The sequence below is a fragment of the Manacus candei genome, unplaced genomic scaffold (genome assembly GCF_025592945.1).
Source record: "Manacus candei isolate 608988 ecotype Guabito, Panama unplaced genomic scaffold, ASM2559294v1 h1tg000025l, whole genome shotgun sequence".
In the NCBI taxonomy this organism is placed as follows: Eukaryota; Metazoa; Chordata; class Aves; order Passeriformes; family Pipridae; genus Manacus; species Manacus candei.
Window position 1 is genome coordinate 7,877,099 of NW_026138073.1, and position 20,870 is coordinate 7,897,968.

General features: G+C 40.3%; 1 protein-coding gene across 1 annotated transcript in view; it reads right to left on the bottom strand.

Moving 5' to 3' along the window:
- PTPRG (protein tyrosine phosphatase receptor type G) overlaps positions 1 to 20,870 on the bottom strand; it is a 397,672-nt gene that overhangs the window by 120,980 nt on the left and 255,822 nt on the right. The window contains exon 5 of the mRNA XM_051788769.1: positions 16,536 to 16,631. Within this exon, the coding sequence (XP_051644729.1) occupies positions 16,536 to 16,631 (96 nt within the window). The remainder of the gene's footprint in view (positions 1 to 16,535; positions 16,632 to 20,870) is intronic.

Sequence of the window (20,870 nt, forward strand, 5' to 3'; positions counted from 1 at the left end):
GTGGAGGGAGGAAAGGAGTTGGGTCTCTCTTAGACTTTTCAAAATTTGCTCACTTTACTGGATTTTTTAGGTAAAAATAACCATTTTGACCTAAGTTGGGAGGAAACGAAAAAAAATATAATGAGCACTACAGCCAGATCATCCTACAACACCCACTCCTTGATGTACACCTTCACACATTTGGAGAGGCTAAACTCAAAACTGTGAAACCACAAATGGAAGTTAGCTCTCATTTTCATCTGCTCCTGGCTTGAATTTGGTACAGAAGTGTGCAACTGAGAAAAAAATATCTTCAGCTATTCTTTTTTTTTTCTCTTCTTTTTTTTTTTTTTTTTTTTAAACAGTGAAATCTGGTGGCTAAACAAGCAAATGTGCTGGGCAAAATGCAAAGGGTGGAAGGGAACAGCTCAGATGGACATCTGGAACTCCAGCATTTTGCAGGGGTTTAATTTAAACGTGCCAGCTAAGCTTGCCTGGGATGCAGCAGAGATTTCCAGCCTTTCCCTCTCTTCCAGCCAACACAAAGGATTTTGGTGAGAGAGGTCACATCAATCACTCCCTTAAAATGAAGAAAAGGAATTGTCTCAGCTTCCCAACATCTTTCATTCATTCTACATGAAAAGTCCTCATTTTTTTCTCTCCCAGCACTGCCCTGGGCTCCCTCCAGCCCAGCAGTACAGATGACTCAAGCCGGCATCTATGAGTCACAAACACAAAGGATGCAGAAATGTCAATTAAGTTACACAGTCACTTCCCTAATGACAACCACACCTCAGTTCACAATTAAATTAGAAATCCAGGGAAAACAAATTGTTGTAGGGCAGATTTTTTTTTTTTAATCTCATGCTTCGAAAAATCAAATTCTAACACAGTTTGTTTGCCATTTCTTTTACTTCATTTTTAAGGAGGTTGGTGTGAGCTGATCTCCCAAAACTGCAGCAGGAATTTTTGCAACACTAAATTCCCCATGTGTAATGCAGCAGTCATGGGCTGGGAGGGCTCTCGGGCTTCCAGGCATCTTTGTGGTACAGAAACACAGCATTAAACCAGTGTTGTTCATTAACAGCTTTCCAGCACAAAAGGACAACTATGATACATTTTTGCATTTGTAATTTTCTTTCAAGCAAGTTCTTCCATTTTTACTTATCTTTTGTAAATGTTCAGTGTCATTTAATTTCTTGCAGATGTGTGCAGCTTTGCAAAATGCTATGAACTCGCATAATTCAGTGCTCACAGTACCTAAGGCAGAAAGCACCAACTAATCCTCAGACTCTCCTCACTTCTGCCTCCGCTCTCATGTCTGAGTTGCCTCCCTCTTCCATCACCCACCTGCCACATCCTCCTCATTCTCTTCCCACCCAGTGAGCTGTTTCTGTCTCCTCCAACATTACAGCATCCTTCCTTCCCAAACTGTTCCACTTACCCCCTTGAGCACCCTTGCACAACTCTCCAACCTCATCCTCTCCATACCTCCTGCTTTCCCAAGGAAGTCCCTGTGCCCTTCCACCCCCCTGGATGGTCTTCATGGAGACAGGAGAAAGAAGTAGCTCTGGCTACCCAGGATGGTGAGTGGGTTTGTCCAGGGCAAACCTGGATGCCAGCAGAGAGGGTGCCAAGGATAGCAGCTGCAGGATTGCCAAGGATTTCAGAGCCAGTGGGCTTCCAGTGTGGGTGCACCAGGAGCCCCATCTTTGAGCCAGGGTGGGTACCAGCCGTGGGGCAGTTGCAGCAGTAGAGCTCCAAGAAACAGGTAAGATGGACAGGCCGTCCATCTTAATCTCCTTTAAGCCACTGAATTAAGAGTGGCAGGATGTGGCCTACAATTTTTTTCTCAGCTGCTTCTAAACTGTTCAAGTTCCTGGAGCAACAAAAGTACAGCTCACCCCCACCTATTTCACCTGGTGTAACACTACACACAACAGTGAGGATCACATCAAGATGTTTATTTTTCACTGGGTTAGCATGACCCAACAACTCACTCAGTTCCTTACAAAAACACTTCAACAACTATCATAGCTATATAGTTTAAAGGAAATGTGGAAATTTTTGCAGAAAAACAGCACTTAGAACACAAGTGCATTAAAAGCCTGGGAAACATTCAGTTTGTGGCAGCAGTTTCTTCCTCTCGAAATACAAAGAAACACAAAAACTAACATGACATGTATGCTTGTTTCAAGATGTTCTACATTTCAGCAGTGGCAAAGTGAACGCTATTCAATCACTATGAGTAGGTGACAGTCTTAAAGCCACAGAACTCCTCAGGACACTCTAGCCTTCATGCCTCTGCTCCACGGGCTTCTTACAGCTTTCCGGTGCTCCTGTGGAGCATGACCCATCTATGGAGGGGGTTTTCAAGCCCTGTCTCTGGTCAGGAAGCCCTCCTCCTACACAGGATCTAACTTCAAAATTGACGGAATCTCAAAACCTCAGGGAAAGGTATGAGAGAAAGAATAAAATACAACTGAACAAGATTTAAAACAAAACTTAAAACACGGTTAGAACAAAAGGTGCTCTTTGAACAAGTCTAGCCTGACCCAGAACAGTGAAGATGCTTCCTGCAGGTGGGTGTACACAGGAATACTCTCAGGAAGAGTCTTCCATCTCTCCTCTCCTCCTCTCTGAATCTGCTCACCAGAGAACCTGGCTATTAATTTGAGGTGTTTCCTTATTCTTTTTTCTTCCTTCTCCCACCCCAGCACTTTAACTCCTGGGTGTCCAGAGATCATGCACGCTGGTTATGATCTGATCACAAATTCTGTGGCAGTCAGCTGGACCGTCCAGGCTCCTGGCACGTGTTTTGCCATGACCCCAGTTTTGGTACCCACCTCTAGAAAAGTTTTGAAGTTTTGTATCTCTCTTCTTAAGACCTGGCAGGTTGCATGGTCTTTTGATATCACCACCTTCATATAACCACCTGTGACTGACACCACAACCCACACTTGGTTTTTCCCTGCCAACAGCCTGAGCTGGTATGGAGTGAGCTAAAAAGCCAGTGCTCTGTGAGGGCAATTCACAGAGGGCTGGCACAGAGGGACATGTTCACTGCCAGGCTGCACAGGCAATCCCTCCCGAAATGCCTGAGACCAAACACAGCCTGAATTCCAGCCCAGTGTTACATGCATATGAGGAGCACTGCTGGCTGCTTTGAGGATAAGAGGTTTTCCAGAGCTAAGGGCAGCAAGTACCACTGCCCAAGGAAGGAATAAAAAAAATCTCCTCCCTTTAGGGGCAGACACTAATTATATGGCTCAGATGCAATGCAAGCAGTAACGAAGGAAGAAAGAGGGCATTTCCTCAAAGGCAGGCATAGGCTGGGCACTCAGGACACAAATGCAGCATTAAAAAAAATTGCTTCTGACACAAGAACAGCTGACAGAGATAATCTCCACAGCTCAGCACCAATTTATACAATCTTTCAACAACTCCATTAGACAGGTGTGGTAGCAGCCAGCTGTACTGCATGCACAGACCAAAGCTTCTCTAGTGCCCAGATGGCTCTGCAGCACACCAAGGTAGTGCCACCTGCCCAGGCATCACCCTCATCTACCACCACTATCTGTCCACAGAGAGGTATCGGTATCAACTTGAGGGGTAGTGCAGAGCTGGTCTAGGTAATGGGTGAGTTCAGACTCCAAAATGATGGATGTTCCCATCCACAACACAGTGACTCCCAAACAGCTCTACCCAGACAGGTTCAAAAGCCAGCTTTACTTTTGGCCTTTAATTCTTTGCCCAAGTTATAAGCAGAGACAAGTCAAGCCATAAGGCGGGGTGGGGTGCATGCTATTAGGGAAGGTAAGCTTATTAGCTCAAATGTAATAAATCTCTGTAGATATCTGGAATAGCAGAAGGCAACAGTTTGCTTAGCCATATAACTGGTAATGAGTTGGCAAGAGGAGAGCATTTCAAAGCGTTAACCTAAAGCTTAATTTGACCAGTATGCACTTTGGGAGAGCACTTAATAAGACTGGTTCACCCAAGATGGGGAACTATCTGTCTGCTCATGCCTTCCATGAAATGCAGCAGGATATAAAAAAGTGTGATTTTAGCAGTTTAGAATACAAAATGCAGGGAAAAAAAATCTTTGAAAAGTGATTGATGCAGTCTAATCATGTTTCACACAAGAGCATTTCAAATTATGTTAGATATTTTTATAGGATCTAGATATGATAAAAAAGGTTTGCCAGGTGGCAAGGTAGGCAGGGGGGAGGAAGGAGTAAGAAAATAATTTTATGTTGACTGCTTCTAATACACAGGCATGTGGATAATGCCATACAAACCACGGATAAAATGCATCAAAAAAAATTGCTAGCTTAGCTGTTAGGGTTATGGAGCTTTGCTTTCTAATCAACGCTTACCCATATAGCTTTTTTTAAATATTGATCTGGTAAGCATGATCCCAAGGGAAAATAAATATCAAAAGGGGTGATTTAATTCAATCATCCTGATTCCTGCATAACATGATCCTATTTCTTCAAAAACCCAGAAAGCAGTAACTTAAGTGAAGCTTATAGATCAGCTAATATATTTACAACCTTAAAATAACATGAGACACACTATAAAATATACTGAGATCCAAAGTTAATCTCTTTTAGCAATATTCTTGCAGCAAGTAAAGATGAATTTTATGGTGAAAAAATCCATTTTATCAGGAGCAAGACTGAGCTTTCTAATAACTGAGCTACTTTCTAATGTGGCATATCATTTTCCTTTACTTATAAAGACGAGTTTGCAAAATCTCCAGTTAGGCTTCATTTGATACAGTAGAGATGTTGCAAAACCAATACCCTCTTTCAGAAAGTCTCTTTGCTCTTGATAATGACCACATTACAATGCATTTTTGATGCACAGAAATGGTACTGTTACAATCAGCAGCTAAACACTTGTTCTGATGGTGTCAGCCAGGCAGCTTTTCCTTGGCTTCTCAGAGCTGTGAAACAGTTGCAAATACCATAAGCTCATAGGAAAAATCCTGCTCCATCAAAACTCACTGTTCAGAGGTGCTGAACAGATTTAAGCAATCTTTATTTAACACATATTCTGATTTTCAGCATAGGATAAAATGGTGATTGGCATTCTTGACTCTCGTCTATCTCCAGGAGAGTGTAAAAAGCACATTCCAGCTTCTATGCTGGTTTTGTTCTGGGAACTCTGATACAAGCACAGCTGAACTTAAAGCAAAGGGAGGTTTAATATTACTCAAACCAGGACCATTGAGCTCATTTCAGACTCATCACCTCAGTCAAATTAGCGTGCTCCTCAGTGAATCCCAGATGAGAAAGATACATCTGAAAGCTACTATAAAGTTATGCTGTAAAAGTGTTCCCAGGTTTACACACCCTCATTTCCACACCACAAACTTGAAGATTTCTGATTTAGACTCACAGGAGGTAAAACATCAGATATAAAGATTGCTCTGGGCAAGCCGCCATCTCGGCTGCAGAATTATTTTGGGGGGCGATGTGCCATCAGCATTATCAGCTAAACCATCAGCCATACATACAAATATCTGCCTCTGTACAAAGACGTCAAGAAGGGACCAGACTAGACTCTGATTTACTTTCATTGCCTTTCTTTGACCTCTGGAAAGAAAACCACAGGCTCAGAAAACCCTCAATAATAATCTCTGCCACAACTGTCCTGCAGCACAGAAACTACAGACGACAAAAACCAGCAACAACTCAATCCGATGGCAGTAACCTGTAACACTGGATTTACAGTAATTTAGGATAGATTATAATTAAATTACTGAGGGAAATTTTCCTGCACACCTGCTCTGCATCATGGGTAATGTTTAGGAATTATACAAGAAACCACACATGTATCACTGGTAATAACTGGGGTGGTGCCTACATGGACATGCCAACCTGACACCAATCCATGCTGATGACACCCCTGGAAGGGGTGGGCAGCACCCCCTGCTCCCAAACACTCCTCTTCCCTCCCTTGCATGCTTGCATGCTTTCTCATCACATCCAATCTGGGAAAAACACTGACATTTCAGCTGGATCTGTTCTGTGACTTGACTAAGGATGGATGGTGTGGGCAGTGCAGACAAAGACACAATTAGGATGACTACATAACCACCTCACTGATTGTACAAAAATGACACGTTCCATTTATTTGTACAATTTGAGCTGTAAGTGATTCTTACATCTCACAGCAGCCTATTAACAGAAAGAGACTTTGTGAATGGAGTATCCGGGTAAACACTTCAAACAAACACATCAATTATGCATAGTCGGCACACTTTTTCTACCTTAGGGATCAAACTGAAACAAGACTAAAGAATTATGTTTTATTTGTATTAAAAATGTATTAGCTACTGTCCGAGAAGGTTTTCTAGAACATTTGGTATGCTACCCAGGAAATTCTGTCTGAAGCTTGTATTGTTTATTATTGCCAATACCAGGAGAAACCTGGCACTGTTATATCTGAGAACTACAGTAATAATTCTTCAGGCAGAACAGCTTATATTTAACAAGAATAACTTTTTCATCTCAGCCAGAAGATCTAAAGGGAAAGGAAGCCCCAATTTTACCCATCTATTTTATATATTCAGACTTTACAACCAATCTTTTTTTTATGGCACAAAGTGAAACTAGGCAATCATTTATGAATAGATCCTGTGCTCACCTTCACTCAAACTGTGCCATAACACTAACTGGTAACCAGAGACATATGAAGACTGTGCAGTTTCATTGAAGATACAGAGAGTGAAAAAAGGTGTAATTTTTCTAAGGGGTACACAAATTCTGAGCAAAATCCTGAAGAACAGGGCAACACGTGAACTGGAGAACTGGAGTTTCCTGTTTGAAATGCTAGATTTTTCCATCTATGTCCCATGAATGTGAGCCACATGTAATATATTTGATTAAGCCTCTGAGAGACAAATGGGTATGAGTACTGGATGACTACAGAGCCTGTTCTTTTTTTTTTTTTTTTAAGAAAAAAGAAATCAAATGAATTTTAAAAATAGGTGGGTGGACAGACATAAAAAACTACCTTCATGGAATCCAGGCTGGATGTTTAACAACTGGGAGAAAACAGAGACTCACCAGAGGCAGCTGCTTTGTCTGGGAGAAAGGAAAGAAGATGAACGCACAGCTTTACATCTCCTTTGATTCTGTAACTAAGATCAATTCTAGAAAACTCTCTGAAGACTTGGACAGCAAGAAATAGGTGCTTTATTTACAACTTCTCTCTTCCTCTCTTTCTTCTAAATAAAAAGCTCAAGTCAAAATGCACCATATTTGGAGCATGTAAGAAGGATGGGGACAAAGCAATCTTTGCTATCACAGAGAAAAGTTACTTGCAGCAAGGAAGCCACATTTGATGGGCTTCTCAATGCTCAGAGACACAAGAGAGACTCCACAAGGAGTTCTTGTCCCTTCCCTAGAGCAGACAACAGGTGAGGAATGAAGCCTGCCTGAGATCTGGGGGTCCCTCCACTTTTTCCCTGCTGTCACTGCACTCAGCTCTAGGTCTGCAGTGGGATGCTTGACCAAGTCACCAAGTCATGCATCAACAATGCACAACAGAAAGCAAAATGAAAAAAGTACTACTGTAGTTAGGGAACGAATTGGTTTTCTAGTGTAATGGTTATAATCAGTAGATTTCCTGAGTATCAATCTTCCTGAACCACAGAAGGGGTGACATTACAGACTGACAACTGTAATTTTTACATATTAGACATCTAAGTGTCATTTTCAGGAGTTTGGTAATGAAAACTCCACATGACATTTTTCTATAAATTTAAAAAATCTCATGGCATGGCTACAAAAGGGGGGGGTTGTTTTTGTTTTTGTTTTTTTTTTTAAGGCAGGGTATTTTTAAATCAGAGAGAAGTAAATTACTGTGTTCAAGATGCTGACATTAGACACTATAAATATTCCTAAACTGACTCCACTTTCGAACATCAAGGGTGAGAGAAAGGAAAGAGAGGCAAAATACATGAATGTGTGCTGATCAAGCTTCTAGGGCAAGTTATTAAAATAAAAACACTGAAATGTAAGGGGACAATTACAAGAATTAATGCTAACAAACTGGTATGCAATTTAATGAAGCAAGTTAATAATGGCATCCCACTTGGGATTAATTGCAATACATTAATCAATTAAGAATCATTGAGAAAGCGAAAAAACTGCAGGTCAAAAACATTTACAATGCTGTAAACTGAAAGATAGTGATCCTGACATTCAAATGCACATTAAACTAGAAGAGCACAGAGATCTATTCCCCATGCAGTGCACACAACCAGCTCTCATTAATGGTTACAACAGATAGCTCAAGACATTGAGGAGAGACCCCATAAAATATACAGAGAGTGTTTTTCAAATTTGTAGCATTGCACAGCTTTGAAGTCCAAGTCCCCTCAACAGCAAGAAAGTTTGCAGTTCTTTCCCAGCATCAACAATTGTGATGTTTCCACTAAAGAAATCTGAGCAAAGGACTGTGATTTATCACAAAAAGCAGAAGTCACTTGTCAAGCCCCATTGTTAGCCGCCCTCCCTCCTGCTGCATCCAAACCAGAGAGGCGATGGCACAACTTGAGTTGTGGTCTCAGACTGAGCAGTTAAAAAAGCATTTACAGTGCATTTGGGAAAAAAAAAAAAATCTAATTCTAATTTTTACCTTCAATTAGATTTTTTTCAGACACTTTGGAAGTTCCTTTCTGTAGTTATGTCTGACATTAAAAACAAAATAAAAGCCAAAGACTCTTTGTGCATTCTGGTATTTCGCTCTGCACTGTAAAAAGAACTGCATGGCACCACTGTCTGTACAGCTCATATCCTTTAAAACTCAATCTAACAAAAAGGCTTTAATTGAAAGTACTGCATTTTAGAGGTCATCTGACAACATCAGGCTTTCTGCTTTATTGGAAAATATCAGGAATGAGTTCATAGAGCTGAAGAAGGGAAAGGAAGACGATTCCTTGGGCACTGAAGAAGATAAGTGCACATAAGGTAGATTATCCTTCTACACTGCACAGTCAGCCTGTGGATAGAAAAGTTTCAACACAGCAGGTTGCAGCCATCATGATCTAGAGACTGCAAATGCCTCTTGGCAGAACACAGGCAAGCAGAAGCGGAACGATGTGTTTGCTTCCAGGAACGATCTGTTTCAGCCGCCCTGTCAGCCTGTGCCTCCGAATCCAGCCCACCTTTCGCTCACACATTCGTACCTCCTTCCTCCAAGCACGCTTGCTCAGGATGTTCAGGCTGCTGTGTGAACACTTCTGCTCTTAGCACTCACAGATTTAGCCACGTGTTCCTTCTCATGATAAGCCACGACAAGCGTGCAGCCGTGTGAACGGGGGCCCGAACCCACAGCACCCTGCACATCAACAGAAACTTGGCTTGTGTTTGCATGGGATTTGACATGAGGCATTACCAGGAGCCCAGGCTCTCCATAGTGACCCCAGCAGCAAAAGTGTGTATCAGTGCTGCTGTCAATGGACAGAAAGTTTGGAGAACTGAGGATTATTTGGTAAAAAAAACCCCACAGTGAAAGGGCCAGTGTTTCTTCAGTGCAATTCAGCTCACTAGCAAAGCCCTCATTTCTTGAGCCCAGCAGCACTGAGTGATGAACATCACCGGGCTCACAGCCCTGACACCTTCCCTGTGCTCTCCAAATTGCTCATGGGTTTTGCTCAGTGAGGTCCCAGGGTTCACCCCTGCAGTCTGGCCCTTCCTTACCTGCTTCTCTGCTCTGACACAAGTGATGATCTTCAAGAAAGGGATGCAGCTCTGCCCATCTCACAACTGCATCACCCTCCACAGCTAAAAACCTTTTGAAGTTTCTCTAGTAAACTCAAGATTTCATCAGAGATTGTTTGTTAAGTGCTCCTGAAAATCAGCCCACTCATTTATGTACTGAAATAAAGGATGAAGCACCTTATTACAAGAAACCTTAGTTTTTTTAAAGAATCTCTGCCGTAAACAGCAATTTTACTATTAAACATGACCAATTTGGGCAATGGTAGGGATCAGAATAAAGTTAAAGTCTCACTGTTAAGCACTTGAAACTCAATAAGCACCAAAATTGAAACTGGAGATATATAGATATATATTTTACTCACAGAGCTATTCCCCATCTGTTCTCCCTTTCCTTTCTTATTTTACATAAAATATTCAAAAATATTCCTATTTCCCAAAGAAACTTTCAACATAAGTTGAAATAAAAATCAGATTTTTGGGCTTAGTTAAAAAAATATTTTTGTTTTCTTTAATGGAAAGGGTAGAATATATTTTTTAGAAACAGACAGTTTCCATCAATTTTTATCTTCTACACAAACCCACCTCCAATCAAAATGGTTTCAGTGCAAGTATTTTGCTCAGCATGAATGCTTGTTGTTAGGTACCTAAACTTGCACGTTTTGGCTAAACAAATCACCTCTGGAGGCTGTTCCATGCCATTCACATACTGAACTCAATTAAAATCTAATTTTAGAAACTCTCAAAATTTTGTATTTAAGTTCTCCACAATGTAAAATCACTTTCGAAAAATTTATATCCACTTATTCACTGGAAAATTAGGAGAACTGTTTTCTGCTCCAGAGATGGTTCATATGTTACTATACAGCATTACAGGTATTGTACAAGGTGAGAAAAATGTACTCTCAGTGCTGTACTGGCCATATCTACCTACTCTGACTGTGTCTTTATATGTCAGGGTAGCCACTTTGTACCTCTGTGCTTTATTCCTTTATACTATTCTTCAACCACTTAAAGGCTCTTGTACTGCTTTTATTAGTAACAACTAATGGTTTTAAACAACTGCAACATTTCAAAATGCCGAGAAAACTGGACTTAGTGAGGAAGGACACATTTAAAACTGCTTTGCTTGTCTTCACTTACATGGAGAGTTAATAGTATATAGGATTGAATAAGCAGCCTTCCATGTTATGAAGATAATAAAAATATAGCTGTACTAATACATAAATAACACTGCTAATCAATAATAACAGTTTTATTATTCATAAGCAACTATTAATAAAACACCATGGGTTCTAATGTAACCACTGAAAAAATTAATACTGTAATTTAATTTTAAGGTCTTTACATCTATCTGAAGTCTATTAAAATAAATGAAAAGTCTCTCAATGACTCTAGATGATGCCCTGCATGTTAATGATGCCACATGTTATTTTAAGTACTGCAAATCACCTCTAAGATATTGCCTAAACACTGGAGCACCGATTATACTTCATGTAGGTGGGTATAATGTTCCAAGAGAAGTGCACACCTCTTTCTCCATTCCCATTGTCAAAATCAAGCTACTTTTGCTCAGACTTTCAAAAAGCACTATAGCGAGGGAGAGATGGGATTAGGGAATTTCCAGGAATTGAGATGGGGACATGGGATCCTCGTCTCCTGACTGACATGGTTTTCTCAACACCTACCGTATTTAAGGCACTTATTCACTGAATTTATTTGGTTACGATGGTAGACACATGAAACAGTTAATGAAAGGGAAGAAGAGGGAAGAAAAAGGTTTCTAAGAGAAATTAAAAGCTGAATTCTGTTGTTTGAGAAATACACATTAAAAAAAGCATATTTGTGCCAAATATTCAACAGCTTTGATGGTGTTCCACCAATTTATTCTGTGATCAGCTCATTTAGGTCCCCGGGAAAAGTTACTGATCTCCTTGAAGAAGCACACCAAGAACTACTATCAAAAAATCTCACAAAAACCAAGGCCACAATTACTCATTTTACTGAAGAACAAATCTCTGCGTACATGAGTTGGAACTAAATATAAAGATATTTACACACAAATAACACACACATAGATCTAAAAGTTAGAAGGGCTATACAGTATTTTCCCCACAACCTTACAAAAGTGTCAGCATTGGAAAAGAAAATTAAGAATGGCAACCCAGTAAAAGACCTGTAAACCCCTTGATTTTTACCCCATATACTTTTGAAAATACTGCTAGTTGCACATTTGCTGCCAAGTACCTAATTACCTTTAAAAATCTAGCTCTGCACTGCTAAAGCTCTTGAGTGATCGAGGTATCAACATCACTCATCATTATGGAGCTAATTTTAATGATGAAAGCATTGCTAAAAGTTATTTTAAAATTCATTTTTACTTTAACTTCTTTAGAGATGATTTGTTTGAGTACCTGAGACACAGTAACTAATCACTGATGGTTTTCTTTGCAAATATAAAATAGATTTATATGCCCTCCCTGTAGGAAAAAGAATTCCATCACCTCCTCCTGAATTTCTGAGCTATCGAATATTTGATGAGTGCTTAGGGAATCAGTATTGTGTCTTTTCACAGCAGCAATCAAGGAATGAAGTATTCTCTGTCATAATGAATCTACTGCAGGACTAAAAGATGAATATTTCAAATGCAAAAGCAATATGTTTGTTTTGAACACATTTAAGTTTGGCTTTAATAAAGCAAGTAGTGAAGTGTGCAATGAATTATATTGTTAGATGGTTAAAACAGAGCCATGCAATATGTCTGAATGCATTTAATCCAAGTAACTACTCATTTTAAATGTGACTTATAAATATGTATTACATGTATATAGACGGATGGATGACTCAGGAACCATGAGAGATCTGGGCCTTGCCTTCCACTCCTGGTTTGCTTCAAAACCAGCTCAGCCTGACAATTAACCAAGGCCCGGAGCCAGAACATCATTAACCACAAGCTGAATGTTACGTGGGCTGAAACCGAGCACGTGCACCAACTATTCAAGTTAGGATCATTTAAATAAAGCCTGAGGTGCCTGCCTGGGCTGGGACCTGCCACGTGTGTTCCAGCAGATGGTGGGTCCCAGTGTGCAGCCACTGGCACATTTAAGATGCCCCCAAAGCAATGAGCCCCTCAGCTGGGTCTGTCACTGTGGTGGTACCATTTCTGCAGACCCAGAAGCCTTTACTGCAAACCACAAAGATGCTGTTGGCAGGGGGTCATGGGCATGACTAGTTAAATATCTCCCACTAGCACCAGCTTCACTTTGAGAGACACCACATAACCCCAGTATGGAAAGGAATGGCCACAATGTGTTCTCCTGAAAAACCTGTCAGAAGGCAAGGAGAAATCACAGGCATTCTCTCATTTGTCTCCAGAGAACTTTGATTTTCGTTAAAATAACAAGTGAGTTCTCTTTAACAACAAAGAAAAATCCACTTTCAGAGCCCGGTTAGAGATTTCAGGCCAGCTCATCTCATTTGCAAATTGAGAATACCTGCTAGAGTCCCCACAGTGCTATTTTGTGTGAGACCCTCTCAGAGTCTATCCACAATGAGATATAGAGATGAGCAGTTATAGCAGTTTGTATTTGCAAGAATTGTTTCCTAAGTTCAACTAATTTTTTTTTTTAATCAGGTCAACTGCCCTGCAGCACACAAACAGAAACAGAATTTATCAACACAGCTTACAATGAAAGCAATGAGAAGCACAGATTTAGTTTGCATTTACAAAAAAGTTCCAAGTGCTTCAGTTATACCTGTTCAGAACTAATGTACTTTACCTGGAAATTGCCCCTGAAATAATGAATTCAATAAGGAAAATTTTTATATGGTCCAAGTTAAATTATTTAAAAAGGAAGAAAGAGGGTTCTTAATTATTTAATGTTTCACCAATAATTATATAGTTCAGTATAATGTTCACTCACCAGAGAATCTGATTTTCAAAGGAACATTTGTGAACATCAGTCAAACAAAAAACACCTGCCAGACTATAAACTCAGTTGGTGCAGTACACATTCATTCCAACATAGCATTACTGCATTAGCAAAAATCCAAGTCTTGACTTAATGGCAAATCTATCCAATAATTGATGTTAAAATATTTACATAGGAAAGCAGGCATGATTCAGTTTTTTAATGCATTTGTAAAAAACAGTATGGCCTCTCGTGCTACAATTTTTTACAACTAAGTTCTAGGTAAATGAGTTTGAGATGGGACTACAGCTCTGGAAAACTGAAAGCTATAAAATTAGTACTTGAGTAATCTAAACTGCCAATCAAAATGTGACCATGGACATCTTAGAGACATTTCATTCAAAAGTCACTAAGAATTAGTTTTAAAAGACAGCTTTAAATTAGCTCCATGGAATACTAGCCATGGTATGCTTATCCATGTGGAGCCCTGGGGAGCAAGGCTCAGGGAACACCAAGTATTTCTGAATAAAAAGGTTTTTCCAAGTTGTGGATCACCAGCTCCAGCACACAATACACAGCTGAGGGAGCTAAAAGAGCACCTTAGGCAAACAAAGTACAGATGTACAAAGGATTATCATCACCCATTGATAACCCTACGTACAACTCAGGCTCAAACTCTGGAAAACCCTCATGATGACCAAAACAGTAGTTGTCATCTTGATGTCCTTAGAGTTAACTTACACAGGCCAGAATTCAGCACATGCCCTTCCAGACTGGGGACTCTGGGCTCTACAAATCTTCCTTGACTGTTCTCTGTCTTGGAGGAAAGCTACCCAGAAGGAAAACCTGATACACTCACAAGTTTAACTGCACAGCATTGATTTCTCATTTCAACCCAAAGGCAAAAAAACAAAACCAAAACCAAAAAATACCAAAAGAAGAAACCCATTTCCTTTCTGCCGCAAAACAGGTTGTCCCTGGGTCACTTTGCCAAAGAATTACCTTAGCCCCACTCTCTGGAAAAGATCAGAGACTGTTTATCAGTAATGGTTTCAGATTGCATGGCTCCTGGAGCAGAGGAGCCCAGCTGCACCATCATCCAGACTTTACAGCCTCATGTCCTGCGGCCTGCAGGGCTGGAAATGATGAGAAGTATAGATTTCTGCTTCCCTGAAGGGACCGCAACACTCAGTTGTGGTCTTGAAGAGCCTGAGGTCTCCTACAATCAAAGATTTTTTTTTTAACAGCATTACAGATTATTTTAAGTTATTTGTAGTGAGTTAATGGCTCCCTTGGAATTGTGCAAAGTGGGACTTGCAGTACGTGCAGCACCTGGCTTTGCAGGTGGGGAATACGAAACACAGTCCCACTACAATTTTAAGATACTCTAAAACCAGGATTTAGGGAATAAATGTCACATACAGACTAGGCAATGGTGTGACATGGGGCAGTGCTTCACATGGCCAATGTGAGGCACATCAGGGTAATTTAGCAATTAAATTCCAGACAGATGATGCCACAACACGTGTTGCACACCACGGCACAACGCAGGCTCCTGACATAGCACACACACATAACCCACAGCTCTTCACTGTGGTACAAACCAGCCTTTGGCTGTTCTGTTTCTAAACTTCTGTCTCATATGGTCAAATTCAATTTGCCCAAAGCTTCCCATATCACATCAAGATTAAGAAGTCTGGGGAATCATCATGGTATGCCACTGCAAATTATCGCATCTCCACCAACTTTGCCCTAACATGAAATGCCACAGGAGTGCTCAGAATCCAACAGTGATGAATTTAACATGCCTCCTTCCACTAGCCTGATGTCAGCAGAGTTACAGCAATTTATGCAATACAAGGATCTGTCCTTTTCTCCTTATCAAAGCATTTGATCAAAATCAGTGACATGGAAAAAGACAACCTTACTTAATTTGAGCAGCAGAGTCAGGCTTGTCACTCTAACATCATAAGAAAAAGGGAGGTATTTACATATGGGTACTTGCATATTCCTTTTTATCTGGCTTCACAAAGATAACAGCAAGATCACTTTCTTCCTCAGTAAAAACTAGTGTGAAACCTCACAGAGAATCAGCATTTTCTCTTGCTCTTCCCTCTCTCCTTTTCTCTCTTTTGAAAAGCCAGACCTTAAGATATTTCAAATCTTCATTAGCCGTTTCTCTGCCTGTGACTGCCTGGTGGTATGGAGTAGCTCCACCTCTCTCCATTCAATTCACCCTCGAGTCAGAAAGGTAAAAATCCTGTTTCTGATGCAACGTGACAAAAAGCTCACCCTGCTAACAGCACTGTCACATGGCTCACACGCCAGCCATGGCAAGCAGCAGTCCCTGCCCCACACCACAGTTCTGGAGCGTTTTGAACCATAAATGAGCTCCCCCAGCAGCCCCACTCTCAGGATGCATTTTAAAAAAGTGGATGCATAAATTCACTCATTTGGAAACCTGGTCTGTTCAAGAACTTGTTACTATGACAATTTAGAAGAAGCTGCTACAGATAAGATTGATGAAACTTATTGATTAATTTTCTCTCCAGCTATGTTTGAATTTTAAGTTTTCCCTAAACAGAACCAGTTGGTGTTGGTTTGTTAGTATTCCAGGAACTGCAGCAATGTGCTTCAGCAGTGAAGGAAGTTCCGTGATAAATGTGTTCTCCAATCTGCATCTGTAGAGCAGCTATAAAATCAGAACAATTCATGCAAAATTTTTCATTATGTTTTTAAATATACTTATTTACATTTTAAATCACACATAGACAATATGAAATATCTTTCACTTAGACAGGTGGGAACAAGAAAACAGATGCATCCATTAAGCTTGAAACAATTCAATGAATTAAATAGTACTCGGTGAACGCTTTGGTTTATGGATATAGCCTTTGTTTAAACTTACTTGAAAAAACACAGCCATGGCTCCTACTACCCTGTTTTCTAGAACTGCTGTTCCAAAACTGTCAAAGTCATCGGGATTGTAGAAGTAAATCTGCATCTGTAAAAATTAAAACCAACAAAAAAATCACATTAGTGTTGATTCATACAGTTTTCAAATGAGGTAATGCACACACATTGTATGTAAAGCCAGTGTTATGAACCTGAGAAAAAGGAATTCTGCTGAACAATGCTGTTTAACCAGCATCTTGATTAATAGCATGACTGCTCTACTGGGACAGTAAGCAGGGAACAGAGTCAATGCAATGCATTTTAATACCAAACCCAAGGATAAACAGAATGGTCAGTCTGTTTAGATGGTAAACTTTGTGCTTTCTGCCAGCATCTCTTCATTTCTTTGCCCATTGCAGGCTCATCTCCTGCTCTGTTAAATGTGCTAAACATATTTATCTCAGAAACCATAGAGAATTTTGAAAAGGATTTCAACGTTTAGAGTTATTCCTTTACTCCTAAAGCAATTTGTAAGATAAAAGTCTGTCTCCGTAGCAATGCATTTTTATGAGCCTCTGATATTCAGGTCTACCAGTTAGGGGTCAGACTTTTCCCTGTCTTCAGTTAAATTTCATGACTTTTATTTCCAAAGCGTTAGTACTCTGCAAGAAGTACGAGACAAACCCAGATATTTTGATGTCATTTTCAGATGAATAATAAATATTAATAATTAGACAAACCCCAAGTAAAAGAGGGTGAGAACAATGATTACCCCAAACTAGAAAATGCTGGAGTTACACAAATAGAGAAACAAGAAACAGTTTCCTCCATACACTCTTGCTAGTGACCAATCCCACTCCTATATACACACTTGCCATGAATAAGGGCAACCTACAGAGGCCCATGGGTGGTCCTGCTCTTAATTTCTTGCATGGTTCTTGTTCCACTTCCCACAGTAGCTGAGCTCCCACTTCTGCCAGCCATCCAAACACTGCTGCTTCTCCAGTAGCTGTTCAACCCCTCCATTCCCAGAGAAACCCCTAGTGTTAGTCCATCTGCATCAGCCATGACTTGCTCCAAAGGGTCTGGCTTACATCCAAAAAAAGCAATGCTCCCTTCTCAACATTACACTGTGCAGGTGTGTACAGTCACAGGACAAATTCAGTATTGGTAATATTTGTTATGTGTGTGCCCTACACAATACAAATGAAAACCACGTGCCTGATGGTGACAGCCAAGCACAAGAACTGGATTTTGCAGCAGTTGCTCCTGGGGCTATGCAGGGAACCTCCCGCATGGATTCCACGATCCAAACCAGTGCTGGCTGGCTGATGTGTAGGCTCCCTTGTGCACACTGATGCAAGTAAAAAAATAAATCTGTTTCTGGCTATGAAATGGGAATGGACCCACCAGGATTCTCTGCCACTGGCCCCTTGCCTGAGCCCTGTGCACTCACTCCTGCTTCTCTGCTGCCCATCCCCTGTTACCCAACCTTTTCACAGCATCACTAGGTGAGAGGAGACACCCACACAGCCCACAGTTTAAGGGAGAAGAAGGTCTAGCTGAGACTGTCCGTGCATCCCAACACACTGCCACTCTGACCATCATTCCCTCCTGCAAGTCCTTCTGCAGGAAAATACTCTGCTGGACTCAAACACTAGTTTGGGTTTTTCCAAGATAGAGTTGTATGACAAATCCTCCTGTATCCACAAATGCAAGTATTTTCCCCATATTGTGTATATGCCAGATGAGAGTATACCCTTTTATCTTGCTCAGATATATTCCTACTCACATTTACTGATTCCCAGGCTTCTGACAGGATATATTGCCTGTAATGGATAGGTGCTTTGCTAGTATCATACAGATAATAAAACATCATCATTCAGGGAGAAAGCCAAGATGAAGATCAGAGCCTTCAGAGGTAGAGGTACTTTTTTCAGCAGGAGGATGAAGTAAGAGCACACTCCAAATGGCCCACAGAAAAAAAAAAGAAAAAATTTGCACTCACACTAGCTTCATAAAATTTGAAAGCAATTTTCTTCCCCTGTTTTGGCCTTCTTATTTCCAGAGTTCTCACAGCACACACAGAGGTGCTGGTGATATCTCACAAAGTTGGTGGTACCTCTAGATTCCGACAACTCATGCTTTGAACAAATGCAGATCAAGGTACAGGCATTCATTGATGCAGAAATTAGAACCAATTTGTTTCAGGTAGAGTTGCTTAAACTTCAGTTTAGCCAGCACAGATCAAAGCTGAGAAAACATAAATTACATTTTACTCCTGTTTAAAATAAAGTCTAAAATTATGTATACCTTACATAAAACACTTCACTATATAGTCCTCACAGGAGTTTATGAAGAAAAGCATCACTGAGTGAATTCAGCATATGCCAAAATCATTTTGGATCAATTTTGCTCACGGCATTTTAAGGAAATTAATTTTTACAATACACTTTTGGATAGCAGTGCAAAGGGCTTTGGTAAAAAATAGTGCTTTATTCAGATCCCTCGTCTCAGCAGTGCAATCTCACAGACTAATCAAGAACCACACTCTGCCTTGATTACCATACACATTGGAACATTTTACCACTGCTCCCTGGTGTTTTTCCAGAGAGTGTGGTTCCTCTCTCTGCATCCATCACGTCAAGGGGAACTGTCTTGTATGAAAAATTATCGTCATCTGTCATACAGTAGCTTCCTTATGTGTTCATACAGCTAGAAGGAACATTTTAGGAGTAGAGTCTCTGAGGAATTGCTATTATATAATTTACACACGCATACACTGCAAAGCAAATGCAAAAAAGACAGTAAAGTTTCACTCTCAAAGCCTCACAGTTCAGGCTGCTCATTAAACCACACCTGGACACTGCTGAGCATTAGTATTATGACAATTTTCTAATTATGTGATCACATATTGTTCTCTTCCATAATACAGTCTCATCTGTTTTCCCCAATTTAAAATAAAATGCAAATGTATCAAATGTATTTTTGTTCCTTTATACATAATATACATAATATTGAATACATTTATCAGCAGATAGTTAATTTAATATTTTCTATGGGTGGGATAACTTTCTTTATGTACAAAGCGGGAATAAGACAGTTAACTGTAAAATTAATTTCACTGCATAGTTAAGTGGCCTAAACATGCTAGAAAATTTTCATTATTACTCCTTATTATATAATTAGTATATACAATATATGGTGCACTTTGCATATAAATGACTTCTGCTGTCTCTGCCTGGGACATACAAAGCCGTAGCACAGAATGCAACAAAGAGGCTTTTAAGCTAAAGAAAATTTGGATCCTATTATGATTTGCTATTTGCAAAATGCAGAATGGAGCATCATCCAGGCTTGCACGTCCAGCCTGAATTGTGGCCCTGCCTGATTTCAGCACCACAAACCATAATTTCTGTACATTTTTGCATGTGATTTCACAATAGCTTCTATTTCCCAAAATTAAAAAAAATCAAAAAATTTAGAGGCTGTGAGAATCCCACAGTAATGGGAAAGCCTGAAATACCCTTCATAGTTTCTATAATGCGACACTACCTGTCTGCAGTCAGAATACTCTGTTCCACATATCCATGCTGACAGTGTTCCAAACAGCCTTCCCTGTGGCACAGGTCCCAGAGGGCACGAGCATCCTGTCCTCTGTGGTACAATATATTAGATTTATAAGACTTTCACATCCATCCCCACTATAACCAACAAGGCTGGGAAAGGCTTACATGGGCTTCCTTAATCTCGGATGTGGAACACAGCAGTGTGCTAGCATGTACCTTGTAAAGATCTATTATAAAAACCATGTAGTGTCCAAGCAACTAGAAATTTTCCGTATTTTGATAAAACTAAGCTGAGACAAACTGTCCCTAGTGACACAAAGGCACTTTTCTTGCAGGAAGACTCTCCATCCTAAAATGCTATCAACTACTGCAGCTACAGAGCTTTACCAAGGCAGGGAGAGAGCAAGAGTTTGCTTTTAATGGAAAAACTTCATGCTTTGACACTCTTCACACTATAAAAGAATTGTTTTCAAACTTGAGAGAGATTTGCTGTACAGCACAGATTAAGCCTTGGAAAAAACCTTACTGAGGGCCAAATCTTCAGACTGTTACAAGTGCCTTAAAACAGAGGATTAGAGAGAAAGCCATAACCCAGGAGATAATTGCCAGTCATCCTAAGGAAACATGTCATGTTTTCTAGTGTCTGCTGTCCAGGAAAATCCAGTGCCCAACCATTACAGTTTCCAAGCACTCCAGGCCTATTTCCAGCTCACAACACACAAGTGAGTACATCACATACACGTGGGTAATTCTCCAGCCTGGAGAGTCTTTCCCTCCAA